Source organism: Caretta caretta, chromosome 15 (assembly GCF_965140235.1).
Source record: "Caretta caretta isolate rCarCar2 chromosome 15, rCarCar1.hap1, whole genome shotgun sequence".
In the NCBI taxonomy this organism is placed as follows: domain Eukaryota; kingdom Metazoa; phylum Chordata; order Testudines; family Cheloniidae; genus Caretta; species Caretta caretta.
This window is the reverse complement of record NC_134220.1, coordinates 811,719-832,284: the sequence shown is the minus strand read 5'-3', so window position 1 is coordinate 832,284 and position 20,566 is coordinate 811,719. Positions and strand designations below refer to the sequence as shown.

Below are 20,566 nucleotides of genomic sequence, written 5' to 3'. Positions count from 1 at the left end.
ATATTGTCTCATATTATAGAATTAGAATTTATAATCCCTATTCTATGATGAGATCTCTTTGAGCTATAATGTATCTTAGTTAAAACTATCTTTAATAGGTTTTTTCCTCAAAAAGCATTTTATCAAAAAAATCCAATTTAAATAAAAATCCAATTTTATTTATTTATTTTTTAAAATCATTTATTTTTATCCACCCTGTCTTCAGTCTGAGTAGTTCTTGTGGGTAAGGTTTTATTTCTTAGTGCTTGTCTATATGGAGACTTAGTGAATGGCAAGATGGGGTGTAAATCTAACTGGCCATGTGGACCCTGCTACCGCACATTAAAAGCTCTGTTGTGCACTCTCTGATGTACTGTTGTCAGAGTGTCCATTTTCTGAACACTACTGTGCTAAATGATAGTCACAAAAACACCACCCTATACCGGAAACCTACTGACCGCTATACTTACCTACATGCCTCCAGCTTCCATCCAGGACACACCACACGATTCATTGTCTACAGCCAAGCTCTAAGATACAACCGCATTTGCTCCAATCCCTCAGACAGAGACAAACACCTACAAGATCTCTATGAAGCGTTCTTACAACTACAGTACCAAGCTGCTGAAGTGAAGAAACAGATTGACAGAGCCAGAAGAGTACCCAGAAGTCACCTACTACAGGACAGGCCCAACAAAGAAAATAACAGAACGCCACTAGCCATCACCTTCAGCCCCCAACTAAAACTTCTCCAGCTCATCATCAAAGATCTACAACCTATCCTAAAAAATGATCCCTCACTCTCACAGATCTTGGGAGACAGACCAGTCCTCACTTATGGACAGCCCCCCAACCTGAAGCAAATACTCACCAGCAACCACACAACAAAAACACTAACCCAGGAACCTATCCTTGCAACAAAGCCCGATGCCAACTCTGTGGACATATATCTAGTCAAGTGACACCATCATAGGATCTAATCACATTAGCCACACCATCAGGGGCCCGTTCACCTGCACATCTACCAATGTGATATATGCCATCATGTGCCAGCAATGCCCCTCTGCCATGTACATTGGCCAGACCGGACAGTCTCTATGCAAAAGAATAAATGGACACAAATCTGACATCAGGAATCATAACATTCAAAAACCAATAGGAGAATACTTCAGCCTCTCTGGCAACACAGTAAAAGACTTAAGAGTGGCAATTTTGCAACAGAAAAGCTTCAAAAATAGACTCCAACGAGAAACTGCTGAGCTTGAATTAATATGCAAACTAGATACCATTAACTCGGGTTTGAATAGAGACTGGGAGTGGCTGGGTCATTACACAAATTGAATCTATTTCCCCATGTTAAGTATCCTCACACTTTCTTGTCAACTGTCTGAAATGGGCCATCTTGATTATCACGACAAAAGTTTTTTTCTCCTGCTCATAATAGCTCATCTTAATTAATTAGCCTCTTACAGTTTGTATGGCAACTTCCACCTTCTCTGTATGTATATATATATATCTTCTTACTATATGTTCCATTCTATGCATCCGATGAAGTGGACTGTAGCCTATGAAAGCTTATGCTCTAATAAATTTGTTAGTCTCTAAGGTGCCACAAGTACTCCTTTTCTTATTGAGATGAGAATATACCACAGTGTGTTTGTTTCTGAGAATGAAATGTTAGCACCGTCTGAAAACAAAGTGCAACTTCAAAGCCACCATGAGATTTTGATCTATCAAATCCAGTCACGCTGCTGGACAATGTCTTTAAAGTTGACACGTCTGACATTATAATGTTTACGTTTTAGGTAAAAAAGAAGACATGGGAGTGAAGGGGGCAGACAGCCTGCTCTGCACTAAGGCTTCTCAGCAGGTGAGCATCACTCTGGCTTGCTTGTGGTTAGCATTAAGAAACTTCTGGAGAACTGGAATTCACTACCGAGTCCTTTTATTTTGTCTGGGAGCTTAGTAGGATTGTTTTTAAAGAAGAATGAAACATAAATATGATTAAGAATATCAACAATTTTATTAAATAGGATAGAAGTTTGTAAAGGATATAAACTCTCATGGCCCAGGGCATAAACCCTGACTGATGGGGTTTACAAAGACAAAGTGGGTAAGGTAACATCTTTTATTGGACAACTTCTGTTAGTGAAAGAGACAAGGGTTCGAGCTAAACAGACCTCTTCTTCAGGTCTGGGAAAGACATGGCTATAACAACACTGCACACAACAATGAAAGAAACTTTGCATTGGCAGTTTATTCCATAACTGTCTTCTACAAGAGTTTTTGCACATTTCATAGAATCATAGAATCATAGAATATCAGGGATGGAAGGGACCCCTGAAGGTCATCTAGTCCAACCCCTTGCTCGAAGCAGGACCAATTCCCAGTTAAATCATCCCAGCCAGGGCTTTGTCAAGCCTGACCTTAAAAACCTCTAAGGAAGGAGATTCTACCACCTCCCTAGGTAACGCATTCCAGTGTTTCACCACCCTCTTAGTGAAAAAGTTTTTCCTAATATCCAATCTAAACCTCCCCCACTGCAACTTGAGACCATTACTCCTCGTTCTGTCATCTGCTACCATTGAGAACAGTCTAGAGCCATCCTCTTTGGAACCCCCTTTCAGGTAGTTGAAAGCAGCTATCAAATCCCCCCTCATTCTTCTCTTCTGCAGGCTAAACAATCCCAGCTCCCTCAGCCTCTCCTCATAAGTCATGTGTTCTAGACCCCTAATCATTTTTGTTGCCCTTCGCTGGACTCTCTCCAATTTATCCACATCCTTCTTGTAGTGTGGGGCCCAAAACTGGACACAGTACTCCAGATGAGGCCTCACCAATGTCGAATAGAGGGGAACGATCACGTCCCTCGATCTGCTCGCTATGCCCCTACTTATACATCCCAAAATGCCATTGGCCTTCTTGGCAACAAGGGCACACTGCTGACTCATATCCAGCTTCTCGTCCACTGTCACCCCTAGGTCCTTTTCCGCAGAACTGCTGCCTAGCCATTCGGTCCCTAGTCTGTAGCGGTGCATTGGGTTCTTCCGTCCTAAGTGCAGGACCCTGCACTTATCCTTATTGAACCTCATCAGATTTCTTTTGGCCCAATCCTCCAATTTGTCTAGGTCCTTCTGTATCCTATCCCTCCCCTCCAGCGTATCTACCACTCCTCCCAGTTTAGTATCATCCGCAAATTTGCTGAGAGTGCAATCCACACCATCCTCCAGATCATTTATGAAGATATTGAACAAAACCGGCCCCAGGACCGACCCTTGGGGCACTCCACTTGATACCGGCTGCCAACTAGACATGGAGCCATTGATCACTACCCGTTGAGCCTTACAAGCTAGCCAGCTTTCTACCCACCTTATAGTGCATTCATCCAGCCCATACTTCCTTAACTTGCTGACAAGAATACTGTGGGAGACCGTGTCAAAAGCTTTGCTAAAGTCAAGAAACAATACATCCACTGCTTTCCCTTCATCCACAGAACCAGTAATCTCATCATAAAAGGCGATTAGATTAGTCAGGCATGACCTTCCCTTGGTGAATCCATGCTGGCTGTTCCTGATCACCTTCCTCTCATGCAAGTGCTTCAGGATTGATTCTTTGAGGACCTGCTCCATGATTTTTCCAGGGACTGAGGTGAGGCTGACTGGCCTGTAGTTCCCAGGATCCTCCTTCTTCCCTTTTTTAAAGATTGGCACTACATTAGCCTTTTTCCAGTCATCCGGGACTTCCCCGGTTCGCCACGAGTTTTCAAAGATAATGGCCAATGGCTCTGCAATCACAGCCGCCAATTCCTTCAGCACTCTCGGATGCAACTCGTCCGTCCCCATGGACTTGTGCACATCCAGCTTTTCTAAATAGTCCCTAACCACCTCTATCTCCACAGAGGGCTGGCCATCTCTTCCCCATTTTGTGATGCCCAGCGCAGCAGTCTGGGAGCTGACCTTGTTAGTGAAGACAGAGGCAAAAAAAGCATTGAGTACATTAGCTTTTTCCACATCCTCTGTCACTAGGTTGCCTCCCTCATTCAGTAAGGGGCCCACACTTTCCTTGGCTTTCTTCTTGTTGCCAACATACCTGAAGAAACTCTTCTTGTTACTCTTGACATCTCTTGCTAGCTGCAGCTCCAGGTGAGAATTGGCCCTCCTGATTCCATTCCTACATGCCCGAGCAATATTTTTATACTCTTCCCTGGTCATATGTCCAACCTTACACTTCTTGTAAGCTTCTTTTTTATGTTTAAGATCCGCTAGGATTTCACTATTAAGCCAAGTTGGTCGCCTGCCATATTTACTATTCTTTCGACTCATCGGGATGGTTTGTCCCTGTAACCTCAACAGGGATTCCTTGAAATACAGCCAGCTCTCCTGGACTCCTTTCCCCTTCAGGTTAGTCCCCCAGGGGATCCTGGCCATCCGTTCCCTGAGGGAGTCGAAGTCTGCTTTCCTGAAGTCCAGGGTCCGTATCCTGCTGCTTACCTTTCTTCCCTGCGTCAGGATCCTGAACTCAACCAACTCATGGTCACTGCCTCCCAGATTCCCATCCACTTTTGCTTCCCCCACTAATTCTACCCGGTTTGTGAGCAGCAGGTCAAGAAAAGCGCCCCCCCTAGTTGGCTCCTCTAGCACTTTCTCTGGAGCATCCAGTATTGGCCATTGTGGAGAAAGGATACCACACTGGGTGGATCATTAGCCTAACCTGGTTTCATTCCCTCTGGGCATTGTGGAGCAGCATTCCTCAAAGAATGTATGCACCACCACAAGTGGTGTTTGGGGATTATTTGGATCTACTGGCCAAAATTGGATCTCCCATCCCCACTCCAAGAGGGAGTGTATGGGCCACAGGCTCTGCTGGTTCTTTGTCTCTTAGGTAACAGGTTTGTCAAAGCACTGCAGAAAACTTCTTTACAAAGCCCATTTATTTGAACATTGATCAGGAGCCTAGAATTTGATGTTATACATCACATTTCATACTTAGGGATCTACACTGGTCTCCATTGAAAAATCAATATTCACTCACCAGAATGTCTAAGAAACTAATATTTTCCTGTTCAATGTCTCAGATACCATGGGACGAACGCGGTTGGTAAACGAGTGCCAGCCACTGAACAATCAGTCTCCAAACAACTCCCATTGACTTGAATGGTGCAGGACCAAGCCCTTACACAGTGAGTTAGTTTGAGTGATACAAGAAGTGCTCCACGAGCATATTCTGATCATAATGGACCATGGGATGTCCATCTTTCACCCACACATCAAGTGGAGACCTCAGCTTAACATCTCATTCAAAGTGTGGGAATTTGAACCCATGACTCTCTAACTCAGAGATAAGAATGTGCTACCAAGAGAGCTTTGCCTTTCAGCAGCTAAAGTGTCCCTGTCTGAAACATTTGCCATCAGTTTGTCTCTCAAAGATGAAGATCTCTGCCCAGGTTTATCTTTATCAAACTTTAACCACATCTTTCTCTGAAGTACAGCCTCCAGTTTCCTTCTGATTGTTGTTTATTCCATCATCAGTGTGAAAACAGGAGCCTTTTTGTTGGTAACTCATTTTGTCCTACTGAATCATGCTCTGACATCCTTAGTGTGACATCATGTTCTATTCATAGCATCAGACACATACCTCATGCAGTGTGATGCACTTTAGTCTGCATGCAATGGTGTTGGCGAGGAATTGTGAAGGTGGTGCTTGGAACCACAACGTTGGTGATTGAAAAAACAGAGGAGTCACTCTACCCATTGAACACATCTAAAGAATATTCACCCCTCAAATCCACCTGCACTGCACTAATCTGCTTAACAAAGGGTTTCTTCACTTTATTGACTCTTCAGTAACATTTTTATTGGCAAAAAATTCATCATGGAAGATTAGAAGTTGGCCAATTTTTTGTTTTTAGGTCAATTTCGGGGAAAATGAAATCAGGTCACTAGTCAGAAGAAGCAGATTGTCCTGATAAAGCCATTGCTAATTTGAATTCATCATTATTTTCCATACCAAAGGGACTTTCCCTTCTTAATGTGTGAGTAGAAAGGAGGCAAACCAAATGACCAGTATAGATTCCACTTGAATCAGGAAGCCAGAGTATTGAGTGAAGTTTGTGGGTTAAGAATTGCCAGATGTGGTCAAGTGTAGGTGATATGAGCAGACACAATCATTTTATCAGACATAATGATTGGTGAGTGAATGAAGGCATCCTGTTTTGTAGACAGCTTCCTAGAATTAGTAGTCTCTTATTACAGATTATTTTTTACAATCAGGTAAATGTTTTCGGATGAGTTCTCTTGTAGAAGAAATCCTGAGGTCTTTATTGTGGTTATTCTCTGATGACCTGATTCTCATTTACATTAATACCCCTTTACACTGCTCTGAGAATGCAAAGGGGCCTATAAATATAATGTACACCTACCTTAAGGACACTGCCAGAATGGTGTAGAGAGGGTTTTAGTATAAACCAGGCCCATAAATGTGACCATAAACATGGTATTGTAGGGTTCCTGATTTCCCTCAGTGACTGCAGATCAAATTTTACAAGTTAAAAGTTGAGACCAAGATTTTCAAAAGTGACTGACATGATTCTGGAAACCTCAATATTTGGGTGTCCAACTTGAGACATCTTGTAAGGACTGGGTATTCAAAAAGTGCTGAGCACCCATCCTTAGTAGATGAGGCCTCTTTAAAATGTCACAAGTTGAACACCCAAAAATAGAGGTTCCCAAAATCACCAGTTGCTTTTGAAAATCTTGGCCAGAGTGCTGTTATTTTTTTAACTGCCAGTCCTACAAACTCACCCTGGGATCTGAGTCGAGCTGCTTCGTTCTGTCTGTCTTGTGCATCATCACCAAGTCAAAAGCTTGTGCAATTGAAAAGTGGACATTCACATACAAGTAACAATGTGCAACTGAGCTGCCCTATTAAGGCTTAAATTGGGCTCATAAAAAGCAAGTGAGAAGTACTGAAAGCTGAATTCATTGATCTGTAGATGAGCTCTTCATAGGGATGGATTCCAGCTCCCCCTCCCATAGCTGTAAAGGGAAAGCAGGATTAGAAAGTATTAAAGTCTTATTTTTGTCAATAGGGAGACATACAGGGTGCAGATCTGTCGAAAAAGAAAAGACCATTGTTATTATTAGTTATTGTTGTTTTGTTTTATTTATTATTTGCATTACGATAATCTCTAGGAGCCCCAGTTGTTGACCAGGATCCCATTGTGCTAGGTACTGTACAAACACAGAGCAAAAAGATGGACTTTTCTGATTATAAATACACTTTTTAATGAAGGCCTTAAAGATAAGCTTACAGAAGGACTTTTACACATATTGAATCTAAAGCAGAAGCCCCTTCACTTACTTTTCATACTGCGTCTATATTTTTCAATGATTGAACAGGCTTGGATTTAAACAAGAACTTGCTGCTTCCAACCAAAGCTGTCTTCCTACTTAATCCTCCAGCGTTAGACAAATGGGACCATATCCTCACCTGGTGCACGTTAGCCTAGTTCCGTTGACTTTAATAGAGCTATGCTGACTTACATCAGCTGAGGATCTAGTCCACAATGCTATATTTTGATGTCATGCTCCTCTCCACTGCTGTTCTAGTAGATACCAACCTTTGAGTGGGGTAAGATATAGAGTTTCTACCTAGTGTTTTCATATATAGACACCTGCTAATGGAAATGGGATCTTGCAGTTAAATTAAGGTGTGTTTTTGAAGATTTTAGTAGACTGCTCTCTGTGCTCGTGTTTCTTTGAAGTTTTTTATCTATAGAGCATATTGGTGGCAATATCTTGGGGTAGGAAGATAAAGATATTACGACAGAAACATTTGTGTGTTTGATATTAAATGTTTAACACCTAATCTTTCTTGAATGGAAGTTCAGAAAGTTCAAGGCTCTGTCTTATTGTTTGTGTCTTTTGTGGAGACTGAAGGCTTCATCCTGAAAAATGCTTGGTACTTTCAATTCCAACAGAGTGCTCAACAGCTTTTAAGAGGCATTCAGCAGATCAGGCCGTTAGGGTATGTTTCTGTTGCTGTAAAACTGTGGTACTGAGTCTCACAGGGCTTGGGCTCTGGGGCTAAAAATAGCAATGTAGATATTCAGGCTTGGGCTGGAGCCTGGGTTCTGAGGCCCTATGAGCAGGGAGGGTCTCAGAGCTTCTAGCCTGAGCCTGAATGTCTATACAGCAATTTTGTAGCCCTGCAGTCTGAACGCCGCAAGCTTGAGTCAGCTGACCCAGGCCAGCCACAGCTGGTCTGCAGGTCTTTTATTTCAGTGTAGGTATACCCTAACTCAGTGGTTCTCAAAATATTTGATCGGGGCCCCCTTCTTTGTGTCTACAGTTGTTTACCCTCCAACCCCCACAAGGACATATACCAACCCCCAGCTCTGAAGGCAGAGTGGAACAGCAGCTGCTGGCCGGGCACCCAGCTCTGAAGGCAGCATGTGCCAACAGCAGCACAGAAGTAAGAGTGGCAATGTGAAAAGTGATATTTGTCAGTATCACTTTTCACAGCAGATTTAGCGCCCCATTGCCACCCTTATTTCTGCGCTGCTGCTGCTGCCAACCCAGGGAAGCCGGAGCCCCACCACCTCCCAGTGAGGGACTGAGGGAGGGGAAGGAAAGCCCAAGCCGGATGGCAGGGCTCCAGCTGTCCTCTTTATCCCCACCTTCCTGGTTTGCACAGTCCTTCTGTACAAGCCCCAGCCACCCAGGACTCACAGCTGGAGCTCTTAAGAAAAAAAAAAGGGGCACACAGCTGGCATCTCCTTTGACACATTCCTGCACCTCCCTTTGGAGGCCTGCCCCATTGTTTGAGAACCACTGTCCTAACAGTTAGGGCACTGGACAGGGACTCAAGGCCTGGTTGCTGTTCCAGGCCTGCTGTGTGACCTGGGCACGTCGTGTCAGCTCTCTATGCCACTGTTTCCCATTCCATGCTTTTTCTGTCTTGTTTATTTATATTATAAACTCTGTGAGGCAGAGACTGTCTCTTACAATGTGGTTGTACAGTGCCTAGCACAATGAGGCCCTGATCTTGTTTGCTTCATTGAAGCCTGTCATAAACATACAGCTAAGGGTAGCATAAAATGCCTCCTTTACCTGTAAAGGGTTAAGAAGCTCAAATAACCTGGTTGGCACCTGACCAAAAGAACCAATAAGGGGAGAAGGTACTTTCAGATCTGTGGGGGATTGTTTTTGGTTTGGGCTTGTGTGTTCTCTCCGGAGACAAAGAGAGAGACCAAGCAAGTAATCCAGCTCCTACTGAATGATACATCTAAACTTACAGAAATAGTAAGTAATAGCAAGGAAATGCATTAGATTATCTTTTGTTTTAGCTTGTGAATTTTCCCTGTGCTAAGAGGGAGGTTTATCCCTTTTTTTTGTAACGTTGAAGTTTTGCCTAGAGGGGAATCCTCTGTGTTTTGAATCTGATTACTCTGTAAAATTACCTTCCATCCTGATTTTACAGAGGTGCTGCTTTTATTTTGTTTTTATAATAAAGTTCTGTTTTTAAGAACCTGATTGGTTTTTAGTGTCCTAAAAACCCAAGGGTCTGGTCTATGCTTGCCTTGTTTACCTATCTGGTTGGTAGATTATTCTCAAGCCTCCCCAGGAAAGGGTGAACGGGCTTGGGGAAATATTTTGGGGAAACAGGAACTCCAAAGGGTGGTCCTTTTTCTGAATCTTTTTCTAGCTCACTTGGTGGTGGCAGCAGTACTCATCCAAGGACAAGGAAGGATTTGTGCCTTAGGGAAGTTTTTAACCTAAGCTGGTAGAAATAAGCTTAGGGGGGGTTTCGTGCGGGTCCCCACATCTGTACCCTAGAGTTCAGAGTGTGGAGGGAACCCTGACAAAGCCCTACTGTAATCTACTACTAATAAGGCCCTAGCAAACTTTTTGCAGGATAGATCAGAGCCATCCAACCAAATATACATCTACCACTTGGACTGAGATTTCATTAGAAGGTGAGTACAAGGTTGCCGAGTGTACATCTCCACATGTTTTTCTCTCATATGGCAAGCTGTGCCTTGGGGCCTTGGAATGGTTCCTAGTGACCCGAGGAGTTTTAGCAAACAAAATGAAGGCCTAATTTTTTTAAACGTTGTTTAATTCTGCCACCTAGTCTTAAGAAATGTTTCCGTTTCCCAGCAGACAGTGGTTGCTGCTGTTTCTGGGAAGTCTCTGCTAACAGTTAAAAGGGGAGTAACAAATCAAATACAAACTTGGGCAAACAAAAATAGGTTAATTTTAAAATTGCACTATGCCTTTGTAATTTGAAAACTATTCAACTTTTAATTTCAAATTCACTTGTTTCTGATTGCCTGAGGGACTAACTCCTTATTGAAGCCAGTGGGAATGCAGCCTTTCATTGATGGGACAGTATAAGGAGGAGCATCCATGTCCATCAGACAGAATGATAGCATCCTGTTAGTGACTAAGGCTGTGATCTTACAGTTATATCTGTGAAAGCAGATTTTTGTGCTTATGTTGAGTCCCACTAATACAGATGGGCCTTTGCCTGGATCGGGCTTGTATAATGTCCTTGATGTCTGTGTCCTATGATCTTCCCACCGAAAACAGTTTTTAAAGAGTTGGGGGACAGAAAGCCATTGCAAGGTGAAAATTTCCTGCTGCAGCATCTCAGCTGAGTGATGGAAGAACATTTTTTGTAGTAACGTCATTATCTTAAACATTTGCAAAAAAAGCTTATCTCTAGTCCTCTTATCAACACAATGCTGTATCTGATGAGAATTTCCCAGAACATCTCTCTTCCAATACAGCTCGGGTTACATGCACCCAATCAGTGCAAAGAGAAATTCAAAGCCGAGTTTGCCTTCCTTCCCTTCCTGTTAGCTTAGGCCATTCTGGGAGGAACGAGACAACACTGTAAGGTCAGGAAATTCCTGGCTGCTTCTCTTGGTTCTCATCAGATTCTTAGCTGTGTCTTGGATAGGGCCATTCATTCCCTGCATGAGTTATTGCTAAGGGTAGGATTCTGTTATGGAGGGCATGGATTCTGTGACTTTCTGGGACCTCTGGGGCAGGGCTGAAGCAGTGGCTGGGGTTGAGTCAGCACCACTGGGACTGGAGCAGTGGCTGTCAGCCCCTGGGGCATGAGCTGATGGCTAGAGCCGCTGCTGGCAGCCAGCCCCAGTGCTGCTGGAGCAGGAGCAGTGGTCCCCAGGGCCACCGGAACAGCTGGCCATCACCCTGGACCACCAGAACAGTGGCTGGCAGCCTGCAAGACCAGCAGCCAGGGTTGAGTCGGCTCCTACTGCAGGAGCAGTGGCGGGGCTGGAGCAGCTGCAAGTCCCTGGCAGTGCTGTATTTGTCCCCCCCACTCCCCATGGTATTTTTAGTAAATACCAGGGACAGGTTGCAGGCATCTGTGAATTTTTATTTCCTGTGACCTGACCCTGACTTCTACTAATATACCCATGACAGAATCTTAACCTTAGTTAAGTCCTGTCTATGGTGCAAGAAAGAGTGTCCTAGTGGTCTGTACAATGGGAAGTGAGGTTTGCTCCCAGGTAGAGCTGGTGGGATTTAGATCTGATACCTTCAGATCTCCTGAGATCTGCCAGAAGGACATCCACATGGATGCGCAGAGCTTCTGCCACAGGCTGTCAGCCCCCATAGCAGCACTGTCTCCACAAGATGTTCATGGTATACATGCTGGCCACTGGCTCCCAAACCCCCTCTGGAGGAACCCTCAAAAGTTAAGAATGACTGATTCATCATTAACTTTGATATCCCCTGTGGGCTGAGTAGGGAAGTTGCCATGAAGAATGTTCATCAGTGGGTCAGCATGGAAGTTTGATAAAGCAAGAATGATTTAGTTGGTGTTGGTCCTGCTTTGAGCAGGGGGTTGGACTAGATGATCTCCTGAGGTCTCTTCCAGTCCTAATCTTCTATGATTCTAAGAGGCGAGCATACCATAAAGCTGGGCCCCAATCTTGCAATCAGATGTACTAATGATCTACAGATGAAAAATGCTAGGTAAGAGCCGGAGACACAAGTGGGTGAGGTAATCTTTTATTGGACCAACTTCTGCTGGTGAAAGAGAGAAGCTTTCGTTTAGAGCTATACGGAGCTCTTCTTCAGGTCTGTTAGGCTCTGATATATTGGGACCAATATGGCTACAACACCACTGCAAACAACAATGGTAAATAAGAGGTAGGTATTATTATTAATGCAGCTCCATGTGCCTTTGGGAGACCCATCAGGGCTTGGGTGAGGGAGTAGAGAGGATCTGGAACTTTTTTCTTTTGAACCTGTTTTTCTTTTTTACATTTGAACATTCTGTTCCTTAGTCCCTTAAAAGGCACAAGAGAAACCTCAAGGTAGAGATAAGGTCTGTGAGCTTCCCAGCCTGTGGAAGAGGAACTCGTGTTTCATGATAGTGTTTTCACCACAATGAGCAAGGGAAAAAAGAAGAGTCACTTCTAGACAGTGACGTCTTGGCATAATTTACTGGGGACATGAGGATGGCAAGTTTCCATAGGAACGCTGCAATGACAGGCTTTCATTCTGCCGCCTCTGCCCTGCGTGAATAGGTTTAAAAAACTAATAAACCTGATTCTCCATCCATGCTGGTATAAGTCAGGAGAACCTAAGGCAGTGAAGACACATCAGGGTAAACTGGTATAGATCAGAATTGAGCCTTGCAGTACCACTTTTTGCTTCCGTAGCATCTTCCATCCAGCGCTCTGACTGCACTTTGCAAGCATGGATTAATCCCTGTCTGTGAGGCAGATAAGAATTACCCCCGTTGTAGAGGTGAGGTAGCGAGAGAGATTAAAGTGGCCATTGATTTGGGGTTCCTTGGGAATTTTCAGAAGGGCTGAGCACTCCAGCTCCAGTGAATCAGGATAAATTGCGGCTGATTACACAGAATGTATAGCACTTTGACCAGCTTACTTTAATTAAAAGACTTTTGAGATTATTTCCCCCCTTGGAAATTATCTGCTGTTATGACAGATCCCTGAGGATCATCCTGCTGTTTTACACCTTCCGGGACCTGTGTTGTAGATGCTGTCCTCCAGGCTTAGGTGACGGGGCATGACTCTCCTTAGCATCCATTGATATGCTCTTTAATTTACCAGGGGATGACCGTAAATCACTTCCCTGGATTTGAACACTTTGGGACTCCGGGGTAAGGGACTTCCCTGCTGGCATGAAACAGGGTGGCTCTGTGCCAGCCACACTCTCAGCCCCTAGCATGCAGGCAGGCCAGGGAAAAGAGGGGGTGTGGCTGAATGTCGCTGTTCTCTAGTTATTTTCTCCTTCCCATAATCCACAGGGGGCTATGGGAAGCAGAAAATAAGTTAGAGGAGCCCGAGGTTTGCTTTAACTTACATTGAGGGCTTGGCAGGTCTGTGACTACCCTAGAATATGCGGGGGGCAAAGATGACATAATGTTACCAGTTCACAGGAAATGGTGTAGAGAACTGGACTCTCATTTTGCAGTGTGTGGCTGGGGATGGCACCCCAACCCTGGTCTCTGCATGGTAGTTCAGATCACAGCTACTCAGCTGCTAGATCTCCCCGGCCCCCCCTGACTTTAAGAAGGCTTTAATCTGGCCCTAGTCTATTTTTCATGTAATACCTTTTCCCAGACTACATCCAGCTGCCCTATTTTATGCCTGAAATTAGTAATGTCATGATTCATATTTTAGCTGCAGTTCTACACAAAAAAAATTCCACTAAGAAATATTGCAACCTTGTCACGCAGTACAGTGCTGAAATGCATTGCATTCTGCAGGTTAATACATAGTAGAGCCTTTGCTTACGTTCAAGGAGGTGGTATAATCTAGTGGATAAGACTCTGGACTAAGAGTCTAGAGACCTCTGTTCTGTCCTAGCTCTGCTGCTGAACAAGACTTTCCCTTTCCACCCATTTTCTGTCTTGTCTATTTCTGTTGTAAGTTTATGGGGGCAGGGACAGTCTCTCACTCTTCAGTTTATACAGCACCTAGCACAGTGGGACCAAGCTTGGGGCCTCTGTAAGCTGCTGTAATACAATAATAACATTCATATATCCCTGACTTTCCCATCAGGTATTCCAGTGCATGCATTCCAAGACATCTGAATAATTAAAACTAACCAGCTACAGAAGGATTTGATGTTTGTTTTCTCATTGGTAGTGCTTTCCTGCTCTTCACCATACTATTAGAGCAGTTTACTTTTTAGTTAAAGAAAAATACTTTTATGTAGGATCTGCATTAAACTGTTTAGGCCCCTCTGTTCTGGGGAAGAAGCATAGACATGTAGTAAGGCTAAGATCTGGAGACTGGGAAACTTGGGGTCTATCCCCAGCTGCATGAACTTGAGTAAGTTGCTTAGGACTAGTGGAAGCAGCTCAGCCCCATAGTCTCCCATGTGAGCAACAGATTCACAGCACTTTCCAAGATCTTACTCTTAACCTCCTCTGGTAAATGAATATAAGAACAGCCATACTGGGTCAGATCAAAGGTCCATCTAGCCCAGTATCCTGTCTTTTGACAGTGGTCAATGCCAGGTGCCCCAGAGGGAATGAACAGAACAGGTAATCATCAAGTGATCCTTTCCCTGTCGCTTATTCCAAGCTTCTGGTAAACAAAGGCTAGAGACACCATCTGGCTAATAGCCACTGATGGACCTCTCCTCCATGAATTTATCTAGTTCTTTTTTGAACCCTGTTATAGTCTTGGCCTTCACAACATCCTCTGGCAAAGAGTTCCATGAGAGGACCTTCCCTCTTATCCCATGACAGCTTACTTTGCTTAAGAGCCTTTGGTGAGGGATCTTGTCAAAGGCTTTCTGAAAATCTTAGTACACTATATCCCCTGGATCCCACTTGCCCACATGCTTGTTGATCCCCTCAAAGAATTCTAGTAGATTGATGAGGCATGATTTCCCTTTACAAAAACTATGTTTACTCTTCCCCAACAAATTATGTTTATCTATGTGTCTGACAATTTTGTTCTTTACTATAGTTTCAACCAGTTTGGCCGGTACTGAAGTCAGGCTTACCGGCCTGTAATTGCTGGGATCAGCTCTGGAGCCCTTTTAAAAAATTGGTGTCACATTAGCTATCCTCCAGTCATTTGGTACAGAAGCTGATTTAAATGATAGGTTACATATCACAGTTAGTAGTCCTGCAATTTCATATTTGAGTTCCTTCAGAACTCTTGGGTGATACCATCTGGTCCTGGTGACTTATTACTGTTTAATTTATCAATTTGTTCCAAAACCGTCTCTAATGACCCCTCAATCTGGGACAGTTCCTCAGATTTGTCACCTAAAAAGAATGCTCAGATTTGGGACTCTCCGTCACATCCTGAGCCGTGAAGACCAACGCAAAGAATTCATTTAGTTTCTCCGCAATGGCCTTATCGTCTTTGAGTGCTCCTTTAGCATCTCGATCGTCCAGTGGCCCCACTGGTTGTTTAGCAGGCTTCCTGCTTCTGATGTATTTAAAAAAAAAATTGTGCTATTATTTTTTGAGTTTTTGGCTAGCTGTTCTTCAAATTCTTTTTTGGCCTTTCTAATTATATTTTTACACTTCATTTTCCAGAGTTTATGCTTCTTTCTATTTTCCTTACTAGGATTTAATTTCCACATTTTAAAGGATGGGGTTAATACTTGTCTGTCTTCTGGGGGTGTTGCAAAGATCTTTATAGTTCCATACTCAGATCCTTATGCTGCCCATGCTATCTGTTGTGAAAGGGAACAAAGCTGCACTGGTCTCTGTAAAGACAAAATCAGCTGCACGGAGTCATTGGGATTCTCCCATGGACACTCCTCTCCCTGTCCATTTTCTTCCACCTAAAAATAGTCCAGGCGACATGGGAAATCTAGGTGGGATCAGAGAAGTGGGAAGAGTTTCACTAACCAGCTTGCTCTGCCTCAGGACCAACAAGAAGATGCGCAGATCGGCAGAGACAACAAGGAGTCCTGTGGCGCCTCAAAGACTAACAGATTTATTTGGGCATAAGCTTTTATAGGTAAAAAAACCACTTCTTCAGATGCAACAGAGATCAGCAGAGAGTTAATGTTGGGTGAAGTAACTTGACTCCCCCTGTATGCTTTGTGGTTCTGCTGAAGGGAATACAACACGCTTGTGATCTACCAGTCAGCAGTGATGTGACTCCTATTCCTGCCATGGCAAGAGCAGCACAGAAGGAGGGTCTCCCTACACCGCCAACTGGGAATCTCGCCTTTGATTCATCATCTGGCTAGTGGGAGAATGTACTAACCCAATAGTTTCCCTCTGTATGTGTCATAACCATAAGGGTAGCCTAAAATTCCTCTTTACCTGTAAGGGGTTAAGAAGCTCAAGATCTGTTCATTGCTTAGGGTTGCCAACCCTCCAGGATTGTCCTGGAGTCTCCAGGAATTAAAGATTATGTCATTTTGATGAAACCTCCAGGAATACCTCCAACCAAACTTGGCAACCCTATCATTGCTCCCTTCTTATGCAAAAACTTCCTTTTGATTTCAGTGGAAGTTTTGCTGGCCTAGAGCGTGCCTGCCTCACTTTGTGGTTCTGGTTTTTTCCATTCTTGAATTAAGAAAGGAAGTTGTTAGCAAGTGTGTCTCTGCTTTGCTAGGTAATGAAGAGGAGGAAAGAGAAACAAGTTAAAAACTGACTGAATTATGGAGTGGGGGAAAGTTTGGACTATTTTATGCTACCTGTAATCTGTGTATTTCATGTGTTTGAAAGACCATAGATACCTACATGTTACGAATCTCTGTTCCAAAGCCACATGGGCTAGATAGAAAGTCTTGATGATATGACTGAGAAATTCTGCAATGATCACATCATGCCAACTAGTGGCCTTGAATATGTGTTGTATTGGGAGCATCCCTTCAGTTCCTAGCAGTAAGGGCTAGATTACTAAAGAGTGCACTTTACATCGGCAATGAGGGACAATTACATAAGCAGCTGAGAGTGCAAAGCGAGATCATTATTCTGAAAAGTACAACTGAAGTGTCTAGTGCAACTGAAAATGAGTAAGGAAGTTTTTGGTTTGTCTGTCTCTGTCTACAGCAATCCCCATGGTATTTTGATTCCAGTATGTATGGTGTCTAGGTATCCTCAGCGTCATTCCAGATGTCTACACTGAAGTGTAATAGCCCTGCAGCCTGAGCCCCACGAGCCCGAGTCAGCTGACACGGGCTAGCTGCCAGGTGTTTAACTGCAATGTAGACATACCCTATGTCTCCTGCTAAGAACCAGTTTCCAGCTGCCTTTTGTTTAGTCATGCAGACATAAAGAATACCATCCTTCCAGGGCTGGTGCAACCACTAGGCGAACTAGGCGGTCGCCTAGGGCGCCAAGTGGTTGGGGATGGCCAAAAGCGTGCTCTGGGGAGGCGGTGGAGCGGAGGTGAGCTGGGCAGGGGGGCGCGGGAAGGGCCACCTACAGCAAGTAATGGGGGGGGAGGCGCACAGGAGAACCACTCCCCGCCCCAGCTCACCTCTGCTCTGCATCCTCCCCGACCATGCCACCCCACTCTGCTTCTCTCCTGCCCAGGAGTGCACGCCAAACAGCTGATTGGTGCCGCAAGCCTGGTAGGCGGGAGAAGCAGCAGCATGTTTGGGGAGGAGGCGGAGCAGAGGTGAGCTGGGGCGGGGAGTTGCCGCACGCAGCTCCCCGGGCCGAGGGAGGGGGTGGCGGGGAGCTGCCGCAGGGGGGCGCCTCAGGGCGGAGTGGGGGGCACGGAGCTGCCGCGGGGGAGCGCCTCAGGGCGAGGGGGGGTGGAGAGCTGCTGCAGGGCTGGGGGGGGGACGGGCGCAAAGTGGAAGTTTTGCCTAGGGCTCAAAACATCCTTGCACTGGCCCTGCATCCTTCTGCTCTTTGTTTGAATGGCTAGATGAATTTGGTGACAAGAGTTTTTACCCCAAACGCTAATCAGCTCCCTGAAAAGTTCTCTGGTACCTGTATCTTCTTTCAGCAGTGAGGAATGGATGCTGCTCCTAGGAGCTACCAGATGTGCTCCCTCTCTGTGAGGCTGAGCCTCCTGCCTTCACAAAGCAACCAGCCCAGGTTGTTCAGGACCCTAGTTTTGATTCCCTGCCCGATTTCCTTTCTAGAGAGCAAGGCTGAACTAGCCAAACCAAAAGGATCCCTGAAGTAAGATGTGGGATTTGAAGTTTGGTTTTCTTGTCTCATATTTTGCTTAGAAACCACCCAGCAGTCTGTGCTATGAGCATGACCTCCTTTTCTGGTGGTTCTTGCAGACATACACCCTGGACCTTGCATTTAGCCAGGAAGAGACGATGGGGCCAAGGAAGAAGAGGAAGGTCAGTGAGCCAGTGCAGCTGCTTCCAGCAGGCAGGAACTGATGGCTTCTGTGGCATATAGGATATTTTAGAATGTGCTGATTTGGATTATAACACACCTTATGCATTCTTTTAGAGATGACTGATCTTTTCTCTTCATATTTAACTCTCTAGGCAGTGTACATATTTCTATTTTTACATAGATTATCTCTCTCTCTTCTGGTTTTAAACCTTTTATTGAATAGAGATAACAACAAAGTTACTGTCAGAGCGCTGTAGATTAGAGATACTTGTTGGATGCTCTAAAGCTGAGGACCAGTGATCTCTCCTGGGCAGCTTCTCTGGGTTTCATTCCCACACTGACTGTGTTCCTTCTCACTCTCTAACCTGGCCCCCAGCATCAATGGCAGTATTTCAGGATGATCTCTCTAAGGTGCCAGCGTCTGCAAGTAGCACAAGTCGTATGGTTCAGTGTTTGTATCTAACTGCATCAGACCTGCCATTTCCGGAGAATAGTTCTGGTTTGTTTTTCAAAAGAGGGTTTTTATCTATCTGTATTATCTGTGGAAATAAATTATCTAGACATTTTATGCCACTGAGTAATTTCTTCTGACTCTGCAAATAGTGTTGCTATAGTTATATGATCAATTTATTTCTAAAGCATCACCCCACCTCATACCAAGAAGCTTAGGCTGTTATGTGATGTAAACCATTTTGAAATATAGCACACTTAAAACATTCCTATGATAAAAAGCCTCCCTGGTTACAATTCAAATCAAATGTAAGAGGATCCAAAGCAATACAAAGTGGTTTCTGTGCTCTTTGGGGTAAGGAGTCTGTATTTTGTGTCTTGTACAGCCCTGAGTTCATTGTCAATGCTGAACATTAATTTAGGGATGTTCTCTGGCCTGTGTTATACAAGAGGTCAGTCTAGGATGATCACAATGGTCCCTTCTGGTGCTGGAATCTATGAATAGATAATAGAGGGGGGAGAGGAATGTAATAGCGGAGGTCAGTCCTGATCATACCGATTTAAAAAAAAAAACACCTTCTGGGGAAAAGGTTTTAAATCAGTTTATAATCATGGTGGGGAGCAAGAGAGACTAGGATGGATAGCAATGGAGACAAGAACCAAGGACCCACCACAGCAAAGATTCCACTTAACGGCTCAGATACCATAGTGATGAGCACAGTCTAATGCCAGTCAATGTAGGATAGCTCACACCCCACCTGCCTTTCAGCTATCAGGGGAGGGTAAGGTCTCGAATGTAGAGCTGTTACCCGGGGTTGTCAGAACCCCCAACAGGGGCAACTTAACTATTTTACTTTAGGCAGTGTAAGGAATAAATTAAGAGGAACTTAGTGATTTTGTCTAATTAAGGAGTAATGTAAGTAAACATGCTCTTGTTTAACACTGCAGTTTATTAGATTTAAGCACACATAGACATAAGCAATAGGTTTAGAACAGGGGTCTCAAACACGTGGCCCGCGGGGTTCTTTCGTGGGGTCCGCCAAGCTCCCTGCGCCCCCCCCCCCCCGCGCTCCCCCCTGCCCCTCTGCCTATCCCGTTGTGCCGCGAGCCCCGCGCTGCTCCCTGAAGCGGCTGGAACCATGTCCCTGCGGCGTGCACCCCACACCCCTCCTGCCCCCTGCACCCCAACTCCCTGCCCGCCCCCTGCCACACCCTGCACCCCAACCCCCTGCTGCACCGCTCACCCCCTGCACCCCACACCCCAACTCCCTGCCCTGAGCCCCCTCCTGCACCCCACACCTCTCCTTCACCCCACATTCCTCCTGCCCCCTGCACTCCAACTCCCTGCCTGCCCCCTGCTGCACCCTGCACCCCAACCCCCTGCACAGAGCCCCCTGCCACACCCTGCACCCCGACCCCCCGCTGCACCGCTCACCCCCCTGCACCCCACACCCCAACTCCCTGCCCTGAGCCCCCTGCCACACCCTGCACACCTCCTGCACTCCTTGCCCTGAGCCCCCTCCTGCACCCCACACCCCAACTCCCTGCCCTGAGCTCCCTGCCATACCCTGCACACCTCCTGCACCTCAACTCCCTGCCCTGAGCCCCCACCACACCCCGCACCCCTCCTGCACCATCCCCTGGGGGCAGGGAGGGGGCAGAGTTGGGGTGGGGACTTCGGGGAAGGGGTTGGAATGAGGGCAGGGAAGGGGTGGGAAGAGGCTGGGCAGGGGTGGGGCCTCATGGAAGGGGTGGAGTGGGGGCGTGGCTGGGGGCAGCAAGGGGGGGCGTGTCAGTGATGCGGCCCTCGGGCCAATGCACTAGTCCTCATGTGGTC

General features: G+C 45.4%; 1 protein-coding gene across 4 annotated transcripts in view; it reads left to right on the top strand.

Moving 5' to 3' along the window:
• HORMAD2 (HORMA domain containing 2) overlaps positions 1–20,129 on the top strand; it is a 61,525-nt gene extending 41,396 nt beyond the window's left edge. The window contains exons 11-12 of one of the 4 annotated variants that reach the window (XM_048821302.1): positions 1,785–1,849; positions 18,216–18,333. In XM_048821302.1, the coding sequence (XP_048677259.1) occupies positions 1,785–1,808 (24 nt within the window). In that variant the 3' untranslated portion in view covers positions 1,809–1,849; positions 18,216–18,333. Of the gene's footprint in view, positions 1–1,784; positions 1,850–15,882; positions 16,305–18,215 lie in introns of those variants that run through there. The other 3 variants (XM_048821303.2, XM_048821300.2, XM_075120149.1) reach the window with 3 other exon arrangements.
• Positions 20,130–20,566: the final 437 nt, after the last annotated feature.